General features: G+C 42.8%; 1 protein-coding gene across 3 annotated transcripts in view; it reads right to left on the bottom strand.

Moving 5' to 3' along the window:
• The window catches only part of CDK14 (cyclin dependent kinase 14), a 348,112-nt gene that overhangs the window by 190,913 nt on the left and 136,417 nt on the right, over positions 1 to 20,782 (bottom strand). For all 3 annotated transcript variants that reach the window (XM_066628515.1, XM_066628517.1, XM_066628516.1), the window contains one exon: positions 11,450 to 11,512. In XM_066628515.1, coding sequence (XP_066484612.1) covers positions 11,450 to 11,512 — 63 coding nt within the window. The remainder of the gene's footprint in view (positions 1 to 11,449; positions 11,513 to 20,782) is intronic.

Here is a 20,782-nt window from a genome sequence, read left to right as displayed (position 1 = left end):
AGGAAAGAGCAGCCTTGCTTTGTGCAAGGCCTTTTATAGGCCTTGAGCTATTGCAAAACCTTCATTCATTCATATAAGTTCATCTTTAATATATTCATTTATGTAAACTTATGTAAATTTATTCAAATTTTAAATGTAAATTAATTCTTCCCCCCCCCCGGCCCCCCGACACTGTCAGATAGACGATGTGGCCCTCCTGCCAAAAACTTTGGACACCCCTGGCTTAAACTGCCCTTGCTCCCAAGTGAGTGTGTTTGGAGTGTATACTGGATTGCAACCTAAGAATACGTAAGTAGCCAATCCACTTCTTTCCTAGCATGCAATATTCAAAACCCATGATGAATAACTGGATAAATTAGAAGATTAACACTGATTAAATGGCAAAAATCAAATCACTTTTTCTCACTAAAATATTAGTACAAACGGATGCAAAATTATTTCTGATCACATATATGTAATTAATTCTACCATCAATACCATATATTTAACTATTTTTCTAAGATAGTTAATTGATTTCCTCATCTCAAAAGGAAGGCACCATAGGAAGAGAATATTGACTTGCATGTTCTTCTATCTCCAGGCATAAAAGAAGCCAGTTTGTTGAATCAGCATGAGGTTTTCTATCACAACATGCTTTATTTCAATAAAGCCTACTCCTAGGGGTTTTCCAAAAGTGATTGGCCACAGCTCTCTCAGAAACCACGATTTTGAATACTTTCCAGAACTACATTCTAATAGGGTTAGGGCCAGAGCTTCCACAAAAACTCACCTTCTACCTTTTGGGCTGTTTTCACAAGTAAACATCAAACAGTGTGACAATGCAACGTAAAGGCCTTTTGGTTTCCAAACACTGAAAATTGCACACTTCTACAGCACCAAAACAATGAAAATGGATCCTAAAGCATTAACTAGTGGCTGATTTCTTTCATGTTCTTTTCCATCTTTGTTGCTCTCTTCACAATACACAGCCTATTGGAAATGATGAGCATGCTTAATTACCCAAGCTAAATAATATACTTTCTTGATCGAACAGTAGAGCATTCACTTTAGTAACTGACATTCAGTAAGTACTATTTCCTTAATCAATGAAGTTAAAAGGCTCCTACACCTCATCACAATCAATGCTTCTTTCATGACTGTTCAAAATGAAATGAGATTTTTGACAAACCATGCAGCGTTTCCTATTCTTTTAAAAACCTTACATATATACAATTAAAAGCCTTGACAGATGCAAGCCTAGTTAAGAGAATATTGTGTACATTTTTCATCAGTTTCAGAATACCATAGGGACCATTCATAGAGGCAAGCACTGCCTCCATAATTGGATAGGACATTTGCATTTAATGCTCAAGTTCATGCAAAGCTGTAATTCATTAACAGTTAAGCAGAGATAAAATAAAGCAGAGTAGAATCCTAATGACATTTGATGTCTGATCGCTAGAAAAACATTTTTAAAATCGATTCTCAATGCTATATGAAAGAAGCAGTCTTAATTTAGCATAACATTATTTTACCCTGCTCTGCACCTGCTTATCCTCTGAAGAGTAATGGAAAACTGCAACTTATCAATTGCATTAAATAGCAAATAATCAATTGTAGCATATCCACTCTAATTATGGAAAAAATCTAGTCCCACATCATTGACTTTTGTAAAAAAAAATAGCAGGCACTGCAGAAGCGATCCTCCAGAACTGTTTCCAAAATAAGCATACTTACAAACAGCATATTGTTAAGCAATCAGCTAAGAATTTACACATGGAAATTAACACTTTCTAAACATGTCCCAAGATTTCTGCTGAAACCTGTTCAAGCATATCGATCAGTAAAAGTAGATTTGATTATTTTTACCCAAATGTGACATATCCACCTGCATGCATTGACGTGGATACATTTTAAAGAGTTCAGCCATGAACATAGAATGTTACAGTGGGAAACCTTTCACAAATTACACAGATACAAAATAAAATATGCTTATACCTATGCTAATGATCATGTGAGCACCACCCACATGTCTTTATACACATGCTGGGAATATAAATAGTACAACTGAAGAATTTGAAATATACAGGTCATGTCTCATTACCCACTGGGATTCCATTCTGGAACTTCCAGCGAATTAAAAAAAAAAAATCAGTCGGTACCAAATCAGTGGATAAATAGCTTTAAAGACCCACTTCCGTGTTTCTTGCTCCTCCACTGTTGCCCCAGAATGCATCAGTGAAGATGCTACACTGCATTCAGCCATTAGATGGGATGACTAATGGAATCTATGGAATGAAATTATTCCATTATTCACCCCATCTAGTAGCTGAATGCAGTATAGCGTCTATATCAGGGGTGCCCAAACCCCGGCCCGGGGGCCACTTGCGGCCCTTGAGGCCTCTCAATGCGGCCCTCAGGGAGTCCCCAGTCTCCAATGAGCCTCTGGCCCTCTGGAGATTTGTTGAAGCCCGCACTGGCCCAATGCAACTTCTCTCAGCGTGAGGGCGACTGTTTGACCTCTCGTGTGAACTGTGGGATGAGAGCTCCCTCCACTGCTTGCTCTTTCACATCTGTGATGCAGCAGCGGCAGCAAAGGAAAAGCCAGCCTTGCTTTGTGCAAGGCCTTTTATAGGCATTGAGCTATTGCAAGACCTTCATTCATTCATATAAGTTCATCTTTAATATATTCATTTATGCAAACTTATGTAAATTTATTCAAATTTTAAATGTAAATTCTTCCCCCCCCCCCCGGCCCCTGACACAGTGTCAGAGAGCTGATGTGGCCCTCCTGCCAAAAACTTTGGACACCCCTGGTCTATATCAACGTAATCTGGAGCGACAGCAGAGAAGCAAGAAACACAGGTCTTTAAAGCTATATTTAACCCTGAGAAGCTTGCAACCAGTGCGGTTTAACAGGGCAAAGGTAGGAAATAGAATTTTGGTGTTTTTTTCCCTTGTTACAAGGCATTTAAAGGTGGACCCTGGTATCAGTAGTGAATCAAATCAGTGGATGCCGAGATCCTACCTGTATATACACATACATCCTTCTTTATAAGTACTTTTGCTAAACCAGTTTTCACTTATCCATACCACTCATATTAAGACCATCCCCTCTTTATCCATAACAAGATTTTTGTTATAAGATCCAGAAGTGTGGAAAGGGGGACAAGACTTGCGAAGGCAAGGTCTACCTTCCATTTTACCTAATGGTGCACCACCTCTCCACATTGTGCTCCGGAGACAAAGGAGGGGATGAATTTGCCTCACATTCTCAAGAAAGAGTTCCAGAAGGTTGAATCAAGTTTTGGATTTCTCCCTCTGGTAGGCTAGGGCTCCAGAAGCACCACCTTTCTGAACTGTGGTCCTACAGGCTTTAGGGGAAAAGTTTTTCAGGACCTTCTGAAGTCAAAGCATGACTGGGGAAGATGCGCCCTTCATGTGAGATACATTGCCTGATAGGTAGAATGCCCCCACACTTTTAAGACATGCGCATTACATGCTTCCTTTTACAGCGTATCTGTTTTTGTGTTGTGTTTCTACAAATTACTCTGAATATGGGTCCTAAAGAACAGAAAAAGATGGAAAAAACCAAAAGGAAAAGTAGAAAAACAGGTGAAACATAAGAGAGTTGCTCACAGTCTTGAGGTGCTAAGCCTCATTACATGATGCTAGAACTCCTAAAACATTTTCATCGTTGACTTTTAACACTTCATTCAAGCTGTATAATGTAGTTATTAAATGCTAGTTATTCTATTTTACTGTGTCAACACAACTTTTTCTTTATACTATTAGGCACTTAAGCCGATTTTTAGGTGAATGTGGAGTGGCTTTGGATAGAGTTAGAATTTTCCCATTGAAATTAATGTAATAATAGTACTCATCCAGATTTCCACTATAAAGGCTGTTTTCAGGAAAACAGTGAAAAGTGTATTTAACATGACGAAACTTAAAGCCAATATACCAATTTTTTTTTTTTCCAGATCCTACTTATCCAGGGCAGAACTGACTTTTACCATGGGGCACAAAATATGAACAACATATATTTGTTGATATTTGTCAATCATCTTGGTTGAGCAAGCAGAGTTATAGATTAGACGCATTTCAGGCAGGAGAAACCACTTCTCTTCCCCTTGATTAATAGTTTTGATCATTTACCATACAATAAGGCAGTGGTTCTCAAACTTTTTAGCCCAGGACTTACTTTTTAGAATGTCGATCTGTTGGGACCCACTGGAAGTGATGTCATGAACCTGGAAGTGATGTCATGGCCAGAAGTGACATCATCAAGTAGGAAAAATTTTTAAAGATCCTAGGCTATAATCCTATCCACACTTACCAAGGAGTAAGCCCCATTTACTATCATTGTTAAAAGCATATATATTATAGCCTGTTAAAAGTACAGATCTCTCCAAATGCAGTCACTTGTTGGCAGCAAGTCTATATACTCAAAATATTGAAATGAATGGGGACCCACCTGAAATTGGCTCGCAACCCACTTAGTGGGTCCCGACCTACATTTTGAAAAACAGTGCAATAAGGCATTACTGTATTATTACTTCGCCAGTGGTAATTATCTTCATTCAATATTTGAATGGCATATTTTATGTAAACATTGGTTCTTGAAAAGATTATGCCTCACGTATATTTTCAAAACTATATTTCAAATATGAAAAGGTTTTTTTTTTATTTAAATGAGCAAAGATGCATAATATATGTTAACAAATTACTCCTATCTTCTGAGTACTTTCTAACACCTCATTGCTTTTGGGTAATTTCAAGCATAATTACTTATGCTTTTAAAAATATAAATATTTATAACATGAAAAATACCCTAAGGCTCTCAGGTTGTTAATTTCCAAATTGGTCATTAACTGTTGAAATTATCTATTCCTCAAGAACAGATATTACTTAGGAAGCATATCCATTAAAGTATAATGTTCATGACAGAAAACATGTGGGACAAAGGAATATTGCTAGCAAATCCCCAGCTGAAGCTTAAAAGCTTTTAAAAGTATTTTTTTAAAAAACATCTACCTACTACTTTCAACAATCACATTCACTTTTGTTTTGGAAGATATTAGCAACCTCAGCTACATCGAGCAATATGACTTCTCTGCTTGTCATCTGGTGCTATTTACTGATCATCACATAGAGTTGACAACCTTTATTTGTAGCTCACTGTGATCTAGAATGGAGTTATCTGCGAAGAATTAGTTGATTGATGTTCCTGTCTAATGACAAAAGCTAGGACTGGGTGGTTTTTTTCTAATAGCAATTCAACAACACATGGTTAACATTGTTTTGGATGTGAGACTTTCCATTTACTCAGGTTATCAGATGAATACTGCTCCATATTACTTTACTGTCAGAGATCCACTGATGGATAGTAGTGCAAGATCTTCTTGGCTGAAGAATATGTTATGTGGAACGCTTTCTTTAGATAGACTTGTCAAATGGGCTCCATTCAGATTCTGAAGAAGTTCATTCAGGCCATCTAATTCTGTAGGACTTTTCAAAAAGGGTAACTGACCCACAGCCCAATCCTGAGCTGACTGGGGCGCCCAGCCTCAGCGGCACTGAGAATGGCTGCTGCCAGATCCTGTGTGACCCGGGCTAACGCGAGCGGCACCTTGGGAGAAAGGGACTTTCGTCCCTTTCTCCCGGGTAAGGTAAGCAGCCCCGGAATGGGGCTACTCACTTTACTGTCGACCAAAAGGTTGGCAGTAAAGTAAAGGCGTTTGTGTAGGTGCTGAGCCCTCCAGGAATACCTTGGATCTGGTGGAGCAGAGCTCCACAGACCCACCTCCCTCACTTCCCCTGGCATGCCTCCCGCCCACGCCCTCCCCTCCTTCCACCTCCCCCTCTCCACCCCCCCACTGGCCTCCCCTCTCCCTGGAACGCCTCCTCCTGCCCCCAATTACCATGCCGTGGCTCAGCGGTCCGTGAGACCGCCAAGCAGCAGAGGCTGGGCAACCACCCCACTCTAGCCTGGCATTAGCCCAGCACTGGCCGGCGCTGGGTTAGCACAGGCAGCAGCCAGGCGGTCAGGCTACCTTACAGCATGTTTGCGACAATGCGCGGCGGCACAAAGCCACGGCACCGAGCCCAGGATTGGGCTACCACTCTTATTATTTATTTTATCTATTCATTCAGTTTGAATCATTAATTACTACAGGCTATATTAAGTGGCTTTTCCCCCAAAACATATGTACATTAACAGCCCAATCCTGAGCTGGAGCAGCGATGCCAAAGCGGCTACTGCTGTATCCAGCAAGTGCTGGGACGTAGCTAGAGATCTCCTCAGGGGAGGGGGACTTTTGTTCCAGGGAAAGCCCCCAGTCCTGCACTGGAGCTTCTCAAGTCTATACCCGCTATTTTGCTGACAGACTTGAGACTCTGTGTTGGGCCACAAGGGCTCTGCCGATTCTGCCCCCGCCCCCTCCCATCCCATGTGGCTTTTCTTGCAGATTCCATATTCAGGTATAACTATGCACACAAAATGATACTATACAGCTACAATCCCAGCAACATGTAATTGGGAGTTAGTCTCATCGGAATTAATGGGGCTTACTGCAAGTGAAAATATATAGAACTAGGCTGTAAGTCACCTATCTATATTGCATTCATGGCATTGAAGCATCTGACACTAATTGGCTGAGTCACTGTGATGGAATGTAATATTCAATTGTCCTTGGAATTTTAAACAGCTTGGAGTCCAGCTTCTTTGAGGAAACAGAAAGGGGTTCAACCAGGATTAAAACTCACACAAAGAAGTTAAGGATTGCAAAAGGTTTTCCAGAAAATAGAGAAAGTGGGAAAGGAAGACCAGACAAGGAAGCTGCAGAATATCTGAACTGAGAAGAAGAACCAGATAGTGAAGAATAAGAAGAGGAAATGGGCAGAAGAAATGAGTAAATAAACAACCAAACCCTATCCTTTTACCCACTATAGCATGTAGCTGGGTCAAAGTAGGCTGAGCTGTATGCTATGGCGGGGGAGGCAGAAGTACGATCCAGGAGGCAGGAGAGAGATAAGAAAATATTTTCTCTTACCCCTTTATATGCTCCTCGATCATCATTGGGTCTTCCTAACTTGCTCTTTAGCCAGCATAAGTCTGATGACACAAAGGGGGTGGTGCAGGAGGCTCCAGAAGGGATAGTATCAGGCATAAAGGGATAGTATCAGGCATAAATAGCTTGTGTTAGGATACTCCCTTCCTGCAACTGACAGACTCCTTTCCCTCCTCCCACCCTACCAACTCACCAATCAGTAGGGCCTTGCTATCTTCTGTGGTGGCCTGGAAAATGCTTCCAGAAAGACACCATAAAGTGCGTCCTAACACTAGAACACAAGTTCCAGTGGTGGACCCATTGCATAGAACTGAGCTTTAAAGCAATGAAAAGTAAACCAGGCAAACAATTCTGAAAAAGCTTCCAAGCATCTGTGTTCATGAGAAGTAGGGCAGTTGACAAAGCAACATCAGAGAATAAGGAAAATAGGGGGAAATGGACAATGGCCTGGAAAAGAGGGACAATGATGGACTATAGAGCAGGAATTGATGAAAAAGCCAGGGAGTAAATAAGAGTGGGACAAAACCATACATAATATCTACAGACTGGCAGCAGCTATTGCCAGATGGGCAAGGAAGGTTTGAGAACTTTGAGTAAGGAGCCAGGTAGGCATAGTTAATAGGTTAGAATCAAGGTGTAGAGTCCCAAGAAGAGAATTCTGCCAATTATGCCTGTCACAGTAGTATTTTAACCTAGGGAACTTGATGGGTAATGAGAACCAAACAACAAGGCAATAATTGAATGTTATATATTGATTTGAACTAACAAGTGAATTCTTGGCTGCATGGTTTGAGTTTTGAAAAACCTAACCTGAATTACTATAGGATATTACAGGATAAATCCTGAATTCACTACAGGATGTAGTAGAAGGCTAGGAACAGGGTCATTCAGACTTTTACAATAGTCTTTCCTAAGTTAAAGGAACAGTTGACACTCCAAGTGGGTTCTCTGCTGGTTGGAAGGTATTTGATTCTTCTCTTTCCCGAGGAGAGTAAAGTTTCAACTTCCCATGAATGTGTTATCCATTTAAAAACAGAGGTATGAAGATGGTGGAAAAAGAATGGCGCCTCAGGATCATGCACCTTCACTAGGTCCCACCTGAGAAATATCGTATCATCACCAGGCAATGAAGGTTTGTACAAGCTCTGGAATTGACCATGAAATGTTTCCCCGTGTGTCACTGAGAATGACACAGATAAGTACAGCAAGGGATGACTGCACAATAAACTTTAAAAAAAATCTAGGCCCTTATTACTTTAGGTCACTTTTACCTATGTATATTCTACCAATCTGCACACAACTAGTATTTGTAGCACTTGTACTAAAAAACTGAATGCTTTGTTTATGGTGCAACTTTGTCTCCAATTCTAAATTAAAGTGCTGGGAGAATACTATGGAGACATTAGTGAGTTGCCTACACTTATACAGGCTCACTTTGAATTGGAATACTGTATGTCTGAACAGTATAGCAATCACTATATTGCTTTATATTGTTTTATTTGTGGAAAAGTGAACACTCAATAACTACTGTACTAAGAAAAATAGCAGGACATTAGACAGACAAATTGCAAGGTCCTTTGAAAGATACCTATTTCGAGTATTGGATGCAAAGGGTAAGGAAGTTATTAAAGAATCATTTCAGTTATTACAATATTCGGACTTCACAGAACTGTGATGAAAGGCAGAAAGAAATTTCACCTGCAATTATTTTTCTGCAGTTAAACCCTGGGGGAATCCATTACTTTCAGATGGTAAATGAGAAATATAAATGGATTCCTAATTAGAATGAAGGTGTCCCTGAGAAACTAAAGTACTAATAAAGGAGGTCTTTGTTTCTATGCACTCAGTGCAGGTACTAAAAAACATTGATCAAATGAAAACATACTGTTTACTTTTAGACAAAAATAAATAAGCCTGTTTACAAGAGGCCAAACTAATAGTGGAAACAGGCTGCTAAAAACTACACCATAACTACACTTTTGACTACATGACTTTTCAGTGGCTCTTCTGCAAACTCTGACTATAGGTGTGCATCGCTTAACCTTCCACTTAACAACAGACAGCATATACAAGGGTGGTCAAAGCACAACAAAGAGGCTCTTAATGAGGCAGTCAGGATTCCCAAAGCTTGCAGCAAGTGCACATTAACATAACGAAGAGGCTCTTAATGCAAAGAAGAGGCAATCTATCTCCAGTAGCCAGTGCAGCCAGAAAGATTCTGGCAGGGAGTGTCTGTTTACTCAACAAAGGCATTAGATTGGCTGAATACAGTGGTGTAGCTAACAATCCTGCTGCCCGGTTCAGAACTCAAGATGATGCCCCGGAAGTGACGTCACATCCGGAAGTGACGTCACTCTGGGGTTTCGCTTTTATCCCCACTTTTTTAAAAAACTGAAAAATAGAAAATCTGCCACATCCCCCAAGCTGCTTGCTGCCTCCCCCCAGCACCACTCCCTCCTACTCACCCCCAAGCTGCTGGCACTTCTCCAGAGGAAGAGGTCGCTCCCTGCCTCCATTCCCTCTGAGGGCTTTCACTGGGCAGCTGCAGCCCTGCCAGGCACACTGGACTGGAGGGGGAAGTGGTTGTCTGCCACCATGCGCACCCAACCAACCAGGCACATTGGACTACAGGGGCAATGGGCTACACTGAGGCCAGCCCTGCGCCCCTGTGAGGAGAGGTTGGGGCATGCCCCCCGCCAGGCGGCCGTTTTGTTTGGTAGGCAGAGCCTGGTCCTGCAGCTGCCTCACGGGGCGGGGAGAGGAGGCTGTGGAGAAGCCTTCCTGCTTGCTCCCAGTGGCTGTGGAGGAAGGAGGGCAGGCGGGCAGGAGGAAGTCACGCCTGACTGAGGCTGCCATCCTATCCATCCTTACCTGGGAGTAAGCCCCATTGACTATAATGGGGCTTACTTTGGAGTAGAGGTGCCTAAAGTTGGCTCTGAGTGAAGCCTCACTCACAGAGGCTGCGGGGAGGAGGACTTGGAGCAGGCAGGAGGAAGTTTTGCCTGACAGTCTGCAATCCTACCCACACTTTCCTAATCTAAACATTTTAATTTTTCTCCATTTTAAGAACTTAAATCAGAAGCTCACATAAAAATGTATAACATGGGAGAGAATTTAGTTTCAGTGCTAAAGAAGTGTGTATCAGAAGACCATCAAAGCACAAGACCACAAACCAAATATTACCTGTGTGGTCTCTAAGGTATATACTGCATGACCAACTGTATTCCACTTTATGGTAAAATTATCTGATTGATTTCCCAATAGGTGGTCAGATCAAATCTCCTGCTTATACCCAAATAATAAAAAAGTGAACTTTAGCTATAGTTGCTAAGTTGCAACTTATGAGAAGTTGTAGCTTTAAACAATATTGTTTTAACATCATTATGGGCAGCTCAATCCTATGTTTCCTAGTGCCCATGGCTACAGTGGCACCAAAATGGGGACCACCAGATCTTGTGGGTGTTGGGACACACCCGGAGGTGTCCTTGGATGAAGGGTGTGATTGCTCCCTTACCCTAGGTATACAACAGCCAGCAGCAATGGGTCTTCTTGGCTCTGCGCCTACATTTAAGAGTGTGCAGAACTGATGAGTCCCATGTCGGGCTACCAGGGCCAGAAGGGAGGATAGAATATGGCGGCAGAGTCTGCCACCATCTTCCCCCCTTCCTGGACTGGTTCTCCCCCCACCTTCTCTCCTGCCATGAAAGCCCTTACCACTGCCCAGAGCTCTTACCTTGCTCCAGGTAGTGTCTGTCCAGTGGTGGGCCCAGTGTCGATGTTCCCTACTTGGAGGGTGCTGTAAATGTGCTTTATGGCACATTTATAACACCCAGAACCAGAGCTGGAACTCAGTGCCAGCGCTATGGCCTGTTAAGATTGGGCCCTAAGTTATATTATTTTTCTGTTTTCTACAACAGGGATTCTTAACCAGGGTAGCCATACTCCTTGGGAGTATGGGAACCATATCATGGGAGTATGGGACTATCTTTGAACAATTAAAAAAAGTTGTTAGATTATTAACTATTATCACTATCAATACAGATTGAGGTGTTCTATTCATAGCTATCCATAGGTAAAAGTAGAAACCAAGTTACTAGTATCTTTTGAAGTCATACTGGTATCCAACAGGAAGTCATACTGGTATCCAACAGGACTGATGATGATGATTTCGAGAGTAAAGAGGTGAAGAGTGTATAGGGACATATTGGGCAATCCATTGTGGGTCTATAATCATAAAAAGATTTTCTAGAACAGATGTTCTTAAAACATCTAGTGCTTTTAGTATACACCGATTTCTAGGGCCAATGTTCATGCTCCTTCCTTTGATCTCAGAAGTATAACGGCAGTGTACTTTCTAGCCTATCATCATTATACTTATGAAGAAAATGATGTCCTACCTTCACATTGTCTGGATGAAGTCCTCCAGGATGTTTGTCCATGTACTGACATAAATCAGTGTGCTTGAAAAGAGAAAAAATATGTATTACTATTATTATTATATTACTGTAACAGATGAATCTTTGTTTCTGTTGGAACTCACTATTTCCTCCAGATATGGCAAAATGAGATCAAAGAGAAAGTACATTTTCTCAGTTGCACTATGACAGCATTACCTTCACTCTGATCTAGTTAACACTAAAATACCTCAGATGCGCTTCTAGTGGTCTATATTGCGATAATACACAACCGGAATGCCAATCAGTTTCATGAACACAGCAAGAATCTTATCAAATTGCTATTTCCAGGAACAAAAAAGTCCTTAGACTTTGCACAAACAAAAAATGAAAGTTTTGCGACAGTCAAGGAAATACATTTAAAAACATTTCTACACTACTTGATATTGAACTATCAAAAGTTTCTGGAATGGAATGGGAGTTATTAAACAAAACTTTGCAGCATTTAAAGGGCATGAAGAGCTACTAAAATTTTGATCCTGTGTGAAATACACTTCTTGTAAAATCAAGACCATGAAGAAAACATAAAACTTCAAGATTCAAAAAAGTGACATCATGCAACAGGCACTCATACACAAGAAAAATCATCCTGTTTGAAACTACTTAATGGCAACTTCCTGACTACACATGAAGCACAGAAACCAACACTTAACGTTTGCTTTGAGCACATCATTTAAGATGGCCATATCACAGCAAATACCAGCTTGCTTTGCTAAAGCATAATCCAGTGCCTGGCAAGAATGGCTCAGTTAACCATTTGTGCCCTAATTACCTCTCTCCTCAAGGTTACACTCATAACAGGTCTTTTCTGGGCTCTGTAGCTCCATAGTGTACGGCCGTGGTTCTCAAACTCTCTGGTAGTGTTTGAGAGCCACTAAGTCTTTGCAGGGGAGGAGTGGGGGGAAGGTAGCAATGCGATCCCCAAGATCGTGCCACTCAGGGCGCTGCAGGGACTGGGATGTACTCACCAGTCCCTGCAGCAGCTTTCCTGGGGTGCGGGAAGCCCTGCGCGAGCACCTGCAGGGCTCCCCAGTCGCTTGGAAGCAAAAGTGGAGCAATCGCGCACCACCTCCACAAAACCAGAAGTGAGGGTCGCGTCGCTGCCTTCCCCCTGCCCCCACCCCTTAAGGGGGCAGAGGCTAGGGCCCTCAGGCTGGCCCTGGCCTCTCGACGCCCCAGTCTGAGTACCACTGGTGTACAGGGTAAAGTCCTCTTGTGCAAAATTCACCTTGATTAAATGGAGCTAAAAAGACTGGTACAAGACTGTGAGGGCCATACAGTGCTATAATGATGGATATGGAAGATTTGCAGCAATGCCTGGGAGGCAGCTGTTGACAACTCCAATGGTTGTGCTTATGTGGGCAACAGGATTAGTGTCTGAGCCCAGTGCTAGCACACAAGCACCTTCAACACCAGCATGGAACTCTTACTCTCTAAACCTTGAGCTGCTGTATTTATGAAGTGGTTCATAGGACAATCCATACAACACTAGGCTTCACCACTAACACACATCCTTTCCATTATGAATAGGTTTGCAGCTTGACACAATGCTGAAGTTCATACAGTAAATTTAAACATGTAAAACTTATCTCCAATTCCCAGTCAGCATTGTATCACTGGAATTTTTTTTCCCTTTGGAAATGGGTAAGCATTTCTTAGTCTGTTCGACTGTATTCATCTTCTATTGTTAGATTTGTTTTTAGTCATGTATTTTGTGAATTTTGATAAGCATTTTTAAGCTATTTTTATTGGCTTTAAGTAATTTTAGAAGATAATTTGTATTTTTAAAAATACATATATTTCACCTTATTTCACACAGGTGCACAAGCCCATCTTCTTGTCAACATAACCAATACCTTGTTTCATTTACAATTTCCTCATGAGATTGCCACTATTAAAACAAGATGGTGAATGAAAATTTTCCTTTACTTACATTTTTGTTCATGTATGTAAACAATAATTGAAAAGCCTTTTAAATGCATTGATAATATCAGATATGAGACACATTTCTCTATAGCTTTAAGTGCCACACATTCCTGCCTGTAGTAGAAATGGTTCATACATTACAGCCATAAAAGGGAAAATATGTCCATGCATTTTGGAATGCAGAACTGTGTTGTAACCAATGAACTACATGCTACAAAGCCATGAAGTTTCTGTCTTTACCACTCAACATAAATGTTGTTGCTTCCAAAGAACAAGGGTTTTTTTGTGTGAAATCTATATCTTAAATTTTGCATAAACATTTGTACATAAACACTGGAAAGGGTCTTTAACATTGCATTTTCCTTTCAGCTGCTAATTCTGTAAAAGTGAACTGATTATTCTGCAGTATTTATCACCCTGCTGCCCACCATGCTCATCTCTCAGTTTCATTTATGGAAAGAAAATCATCTTTTAATGTTTCTGGTTTTAGAAAACCCTCCAATCTCTTTGCCATGGCTTGGATTATTTAATAATTTATATTTTCATAGGCTAACTTTTGTACATCTATATCAGGGGTCTCCAAACCTTTCGGCCAGAGGGCCGCAACAAATGTCTGGCACGGTTTTGATGGCTGGAAAAAAAATTTAAATATAAAATTTATATAAATAAATTAGAGATGGAACTTAGATGTGTAAATAAATGAATGAATGGGCTCATTCTTTCAACCTCTCTGGCCCTTAGAACACCCTCCATCTGCAACCAGAAATAGTTCCAGTCATGTTCAGCAAAGTGGGCCAGGGGCTTTCAGGGGACAACAGGCTGGCCGCGGGCAAGACAGAGGCTTGCCGTGGGCCGCATGTGGCCCCCAGGCCGGGGTTTGGAGACCCCTGATCTATATAATAACTTCAGGGATATCATAGGCTATAATAATGCACATGAGGTGTTCTACTCAGGCTCAGCATGACTAGAAAATATCCTTATTGTCTCAATTCTTTTCCAGTTCTCTAACCTAGTGTATCTTCCGAAAGTCAACCTAGGCAAGCCATTGTCTCTCAGTCTTCCCCAACTGCAAAAAGAGAGGATAATATTTATGTACATTACAGGGTTGCTCTCCTTACAACATGAAGATATATAAAGTGCTTTTCACATTCAAAGTATTATACCAGGGGTGCCCAAACCCAGCCCTGGGGCCACATGTGGCCCTCAAGGCCTCTCAATGTGGCCCTCAGGAAGCCCCCAGTCTCCAATGAGCCTCTGGCCCTCTGGAGATTTGTTGGAGCCTGCACTGGCCCGACACAGCTGCTCTCAGCTTGAGGGCAACTGTTTGACCTCTCGCATGAGCTGTGGGATGAGGGCTTCCTCCACTGCTTGCTGATTCACGTCTGTGATGCAGTAGCGGCAGCAAAGGCCAGCCTTGCTTGTGCAAGGCCTTTTACAGGCCTTGAGCTATTGCAAGACCTCCATTCATTCATATAAGTTCCACCTCTAGTATATTCATTTATGTAAACTTATGTAAATTTATTCAAATTTTAAATGTAAATTAATTCTTTTTTTTCCCCAGCCTCCGACACAGTGTCAGAGAGATAATGCGGCCCTCCTGCCAAAAACTTTGGACACTCCTGCATTGTACAAATGCTGAGCATTCTTATTCATATGCTTAAATGATATGATTTTCAACAGTGCACCTGAAAAACGCCTCAAACATCTTCGTATCATGTAGATTGTCTCATATTACATCTAACAAGTAAATCCATTCTCCACAGGTTGCGGATACAGTGAGAGATAGCCAGAAACAGAAACTACTTCAAAACATGGTTCACACAAACCTGGGCCAAACTCTGTCCTGGAAGGCAGACCAGTTGTCCCTTGATGATCTGCCGAGTCAGGGACAGTCCAATCAGGTCCACTGCCCAGTGCTACCCCTCACTTGCTACTGGGCCAGTGTTACAAACACCCTATTTCCCCAAACACATGTCCATCTTGGTTTCAGAGTTGGGCAGGCTTCCCTGGAGTGAAAAGGGATAAGATTTTGCTGGCTCCCAAGGAAAGGCCCCTCTATGGTTGATTAAATCTGGGTGCTTGAGGTCTGACAGCTAGCAAGAACAAGTCCTGCCTGAATGTTAAATTGAATTACAATTGCCCAGCTAGGTAGTTCCTTTTCAGACTCTAGGCCAAGAAGTCCTTCCACCTGAGAGAACACACCCTGCCAAACTATTGTTCAGTAGAAACGTCCTGCATGGGCCATCAAGCTCTTTTCTGACCTCCTAGAAAACTAGGACAGGAAATCAAATCAACCTCCTAGAAATCAAGGACAGGAAGCCCAAAATGCATCACTCAAGAAACTCTCCAAACTCCTTTGTCCTGCAGATATTCCTTTGTTTCCTTTGTAAAAAGTTCTATAACTTCCCTGCTCTGTAAGCAGATTATAAGAAGACACAGACACAGAGAAGAGGAGAGTTTGTTCACTCCAGAGGCAGTGGAGGAGTTCAGCCTGACATTTCACTTTGGAAGAATCTGGGAACTTTGCAGCCCTGCCTTGCTGTTCAAGAAGGACTTCACATTCAAGCAAACCAGCAGACTAGGATAGGTGATTTCCACCCCCACCCCCACCCCCTCACTGATCTCTCTCTCTCTCCCCAAAAGATTATTTCTTTAATAAATTCTTAATTTTCTTTGAAAAGCTCTGTCTTGTGGTTACTTTTATCCTAATTTTTAGGCACTTTGAGATTGGTTGCACTGCTCATTCATGTCAACGATCCTAAACCTTGTCACACTGCTCTATTTGACCTCTGGCTTGCTAATTTCCCCAATTTCAGGTATCTGTGTATGTGCGCATGACACATGTAGGTCACACGTGCACATGTGAAGGAGCAGTGTTGGCAACAGATTGCTGGAGAATGTGGGCTTAACACCATTGCGTGCGGGTGTACACACACACACACACACACACACACACACACACTCCTAAAAAAACCGCTCCTCCATATGCCCGTAAACACCACATAAGTATGGAATGGGAAGAGAGGTTAGCAAAACGCTCTTTCCTTATATGGAGTTTAAAGAGATGCATTCCCTTTTAACCCTGTATTAACATGAAGAAAGGGAAAGGAAGTAGATTATCCTATTCCTGCTTCACTTTTGTTAGGTGCAAAGTAGATCAATGCCCCTCATGTCCATGGCAGGCTGGATGGAGGAGGCAACATTCCAAATCTGCCACCGCTTCCGCCCCTACCATCTGCTGATGACACAAGCTGCATCAGCCCACTTCATGAGCAAATCTGTACTCCTCAATTTTTCACTTCTCTGACTGCAGATCATTATTGCTTGGATGCCACATAGTACTTCAACAGTGGAAGGTAAAAGACAGCCAAAAGTGGAAGAGCTGGTTGTCTGTTAACAGGTCAGGGTCCGTGACATGTATGTAAAATCGAGCCTCATATTTTAAGGCTCAACACTGGTCTGTCAGTTTCAAGGTATTCCTTTCCAAGTCAGCTATCTAGGAACAATTCTTGAACAAGACTACAGACAAATTGGTCAAGATCTATGAATAGTTTGTCTAGTTGGCTAATTTAATTCCACATTAAGAAAACACACTGACTTTGCAAATATCCACCACATATTCCCTAACCATGACATCAGAGTCCTACTTTAAGCTGCTGCATTTTACTGCCCTACTTACCATTTTCTGCTTATAGCTTTGATCATGCTTCAAGACTCTTAGCATAAATTCCTGACAAACTTTTCTGGGTTCAAGTTTTTTTGCTAGAAGGTCTGTTAACTACCTCACCTCACAAGTAAGGCATAGTATTTTCCTATCAAGTTGATGTTCCAAATTACGACACCATTACTGACTGGCTCGTATGTCATACTTGGTCTCACCAGAACTGATGTCAACCCACTACACAGCAAGGCACAACAAACATCTTTGTTTTGATACATAGCACTGCAGAGTCAGGGAAACAGCTAGTATAGTGAAGCCATGATATATTTATTTTCTTAGAGTGACAATGTTATGTGAATGCCCCAATATATCACCAGTCAGCAGATCATAGGTCTTTTGAAACATTTAATTCTGAAGTATTTTTGAAATTTGTTTTCACAGTTATAACAACTAAATCCAGAAAGCTAATATTCTGTTTTTTCAAAAAAGAAAAGAAAAAGACAAATTGAAAAGAAAACCATAAGTCACTTGCCAAAGATTACATCTTTCATTATAGCCGAATTGCCTCAAAATCTGCAGAAATTTATGAGAATAAAAGGTTCTATGAATGTCTTTAGCCCCACCCCTGCTCCCTCTCTCTGCAATCCTCCATTAGCGCCACCCCAGCTTCTTCTCTCTCTGCAATCCTCCATTAGCCCCACCCCTGCTCCCTCTCTCTCTGCAACCCTCCATTAGCCCCATCCCTGCTTCCACAATCTTCCTTTCTGCCCCTCCACTCCTGCGTCATCCCCCAGGTGCCGGGGATAAGAACAGGCCCTTGGTTTGGCTGTACATGATGTAAGAGGCAACTAAACAGCCACCGGGTAGATGGGACTGGTCAGCCTGGGAAGGCAGCTCATCTGAGAGAAGGAAAACTGATCCCAAACCTCCACTGCCTTGTGGCTACATCCAATTATGGAACAGGCTTCAGGAGTCAGCCTCGAGGCAAAATCCGGAGCCGGAGTCCCTGAGGCAGTTCATGGCTGAACACAGTCACGTTCTGGCAACTCCTGCGACGCCGCTGGAACCAACCGTATTGGCTTCTGCCTTTCCATTGGACCATTCCAGCGACGTGGAGAGGGGAGATCTGCTGCATGGGTAACAGCATATCCTCCATACCTTCTTTACCCAGGCTTCGCGCACTGGAGAGGACACTCCAACTTCGCCATACGGCGTCGGCACAACATGGGAAGCAGCAGTTTACCGGTTATAAGTCTTCGTTCGACTGGCGTAGAGCGTGATGCCAGGGGCTGCTTCCGACGGTGGGAGAGATCATTGCATCTCATTGGGCAGCTACTGTCCACCTTAAGCTGGGCGGTCCCCAGCCAGTAAGGTGTTGCCTCGCCACGGTCCATTAACCTCATGGGGTGCATGGGGTTTAGGGTGAAAACCGACAAGCAGATCGACAACTCTGCACCATGCAACAGAAAACAGAAAACTCCTGCCCTAAAACTGGGCACCTGGAATGTAAGGACAATGACACCTGGCTTCTCTGACGACCTGCAAGAAATAGACGACGCACGAAAACATCCGTCAACGACATGGAGCTGAGCAGACTGCAGATGGACATCGTCGCCCTTCAAGAGACAAGGCTGCCAGATTCCGGATCTGTCAAGGAAAGAAATTTCTCATTTTTCTGGCAGGGAAAACCATCAAACGAAACCAGGGAACATGGCGTTGGCTTTGCGGTCAGAAATACCCTGCTGGAATCCATCATCCCACCTACTGTGGAAAGTGAAAGAATTTTGTCCCTGCAGCTCCAGTCATCAGCAGGACCTGTCACACTCATCAGTGCTTATGCACCGACTCTGTCGTCTCCAGCAGAAGCCAAAGACAAATTCTACGATGACCTGACCACCACTATCAAGAAGATCCCTGTAAAAGAGCTATTGTTCATCCTTGGCGATTTCAATGCTAGAGTTGGTGCTGATCACAGTTCGTGGCCCACTTGCTTAGGTCAGTTCGGCACTGGGAAGATGAATGAAAATGGTCAGCGCCTGCTAGAGTTTTACTGTCATCACGGTCTCTGTGTTAGCAACACGTTCTTCAACTCAAAGCCCCAACATAGAGTCTCTTGGAGACACCCAAGATCAAAGCACTGGCACCAGCTCGACCTGATTCTCTCCAGACGCTCCAGCCTTCCCAGCATCAAGATCACACGCAGTTATCAGGGTGCTGCCTGCGACACTGACCACTCCCTGGTGTGCGGCAGAGTGAAACTGCAAGCAAAGCGACTGTATCACATGAAAAAGGAAGGAAGACCTCGCATTGATACCAGCAAGATCCGGGATCAGAGGAAAGTGGAGGAATTTGCACGAGCGCTTGAGGAATCTCTTCCAGGCCCGGCCGATGCAAACGCATCCAACAGATGGGAATACTTCAAGAATACCGTTTACAACACCGCCTTGTCCATATTTGGCAAGAAGACCAACAAGACGGCAGACTGGTTTGAAGCCCACTCTGAGGAGTTGACACCAGTCATTGAGGAAAAGAGGAGAGCTCAAACAGCATACAAGGCCTGTCCCAGTGAGCGCAACCTGCAGGTCCTCCGAGCTGCTTGCAGCAAAGTCCAGCAGACTGCCAGGAGATGTGCTAACGACTACTGGCTCTAGCTCTGTTCCGAGATACAGATAGCAGCTGACACGGGCAACATCAAGGGGATGTATGATGGTATCAAGCAGGCCCTAGGTCCAACACGAAGAAAATTGCCCCTCTGAAGTCTGCAGCAGGCGAGGTCATCCAGGATCGGGCGCAGCAGATGGAACGCTGGGTGCAGCACTACTCTGAGCTATATTCCAGAGAAAATGTAGTCACCGAAGAAGCGCTGAACAACATTGAGTGCCTGCCTGTGTTGGAGGAGCTTGACAGTGAACCAACCCTAGAAGAACTTCAGGTGGCCCTGGACTCCCTTGCCTTTGGCAAGGCACCAGGAAAAGACAGCATCCCTGCTGAAGTCCTAAAGTGCTACAAAGAGATAATCGTCACTGAACTGCATGAAATCCTCTGTCTTTGCTGAAGAGAAGGTGGAGTACCTCAAGACATGAGGGATGCAAACATCATCACGCTGTACAAGAACAAAGGCGACAGGGGTGACCGCAACAACTACCGCGGCATCTCTCTCCTTAGCGTATCCTGAGAGCAATATTGGGAGTTCCCAGAGATGTTGCCAACGTAAAATTAAGATTAGAAACCGGCCAAATTAAAACTGAGGCCAGGATTTGGATTGCAACTCTCATGTACTGGCTAAGAATGTTTTATCTTCCCACTGGTCTTGTTCCATTGATTCTGCAAGATACTTTTAAGTCAAAATGGGCTCAGTTAATTGAGCAAAAAATTGCTTCATTGGGTCTCTCTAGATCGATTTTGTTAATCATGGGAATGGAACAGGCAAAGAAAATTATTAAACAGCGCATTGAGGATAATGAGAGACAATATGACTTAAGTAGTGCCCCAGAATTTTTTCTTAGTGAAGATAGATTATATAAGGTTGCAATAGCACCTTATTTTGTCCAGCTGGAACAGCCTAGACATAGAAGGGCGTTTACTTTGGCCCGGCTTAATGCACTACCCTCAGCTGTGCAGGAGGGACGGTATAAAAGGATCCCCTGGGCAGAGCGTCTTTGCCCATGTGGAATGGAACAGATAGAAAC

This window comes from Tiliqua scincoides, chromosome 5, assembly GCF_035046505.1.
Source record: "Tiliqua scincoides isolate rTilSci1 chromosome 5, rTilSci1.hap2, whole genome shotgun sequence".
Classification (NCBI taxonomy): Eukaryota; Metazoa; Chordata; class Lepidosauria; order Squamata; family Scincidae; genus Tiliqua; species Tiliqua scincoides.
This window is presented reverse-complemented; position numbering and strand designations above follow the sequence as displayed.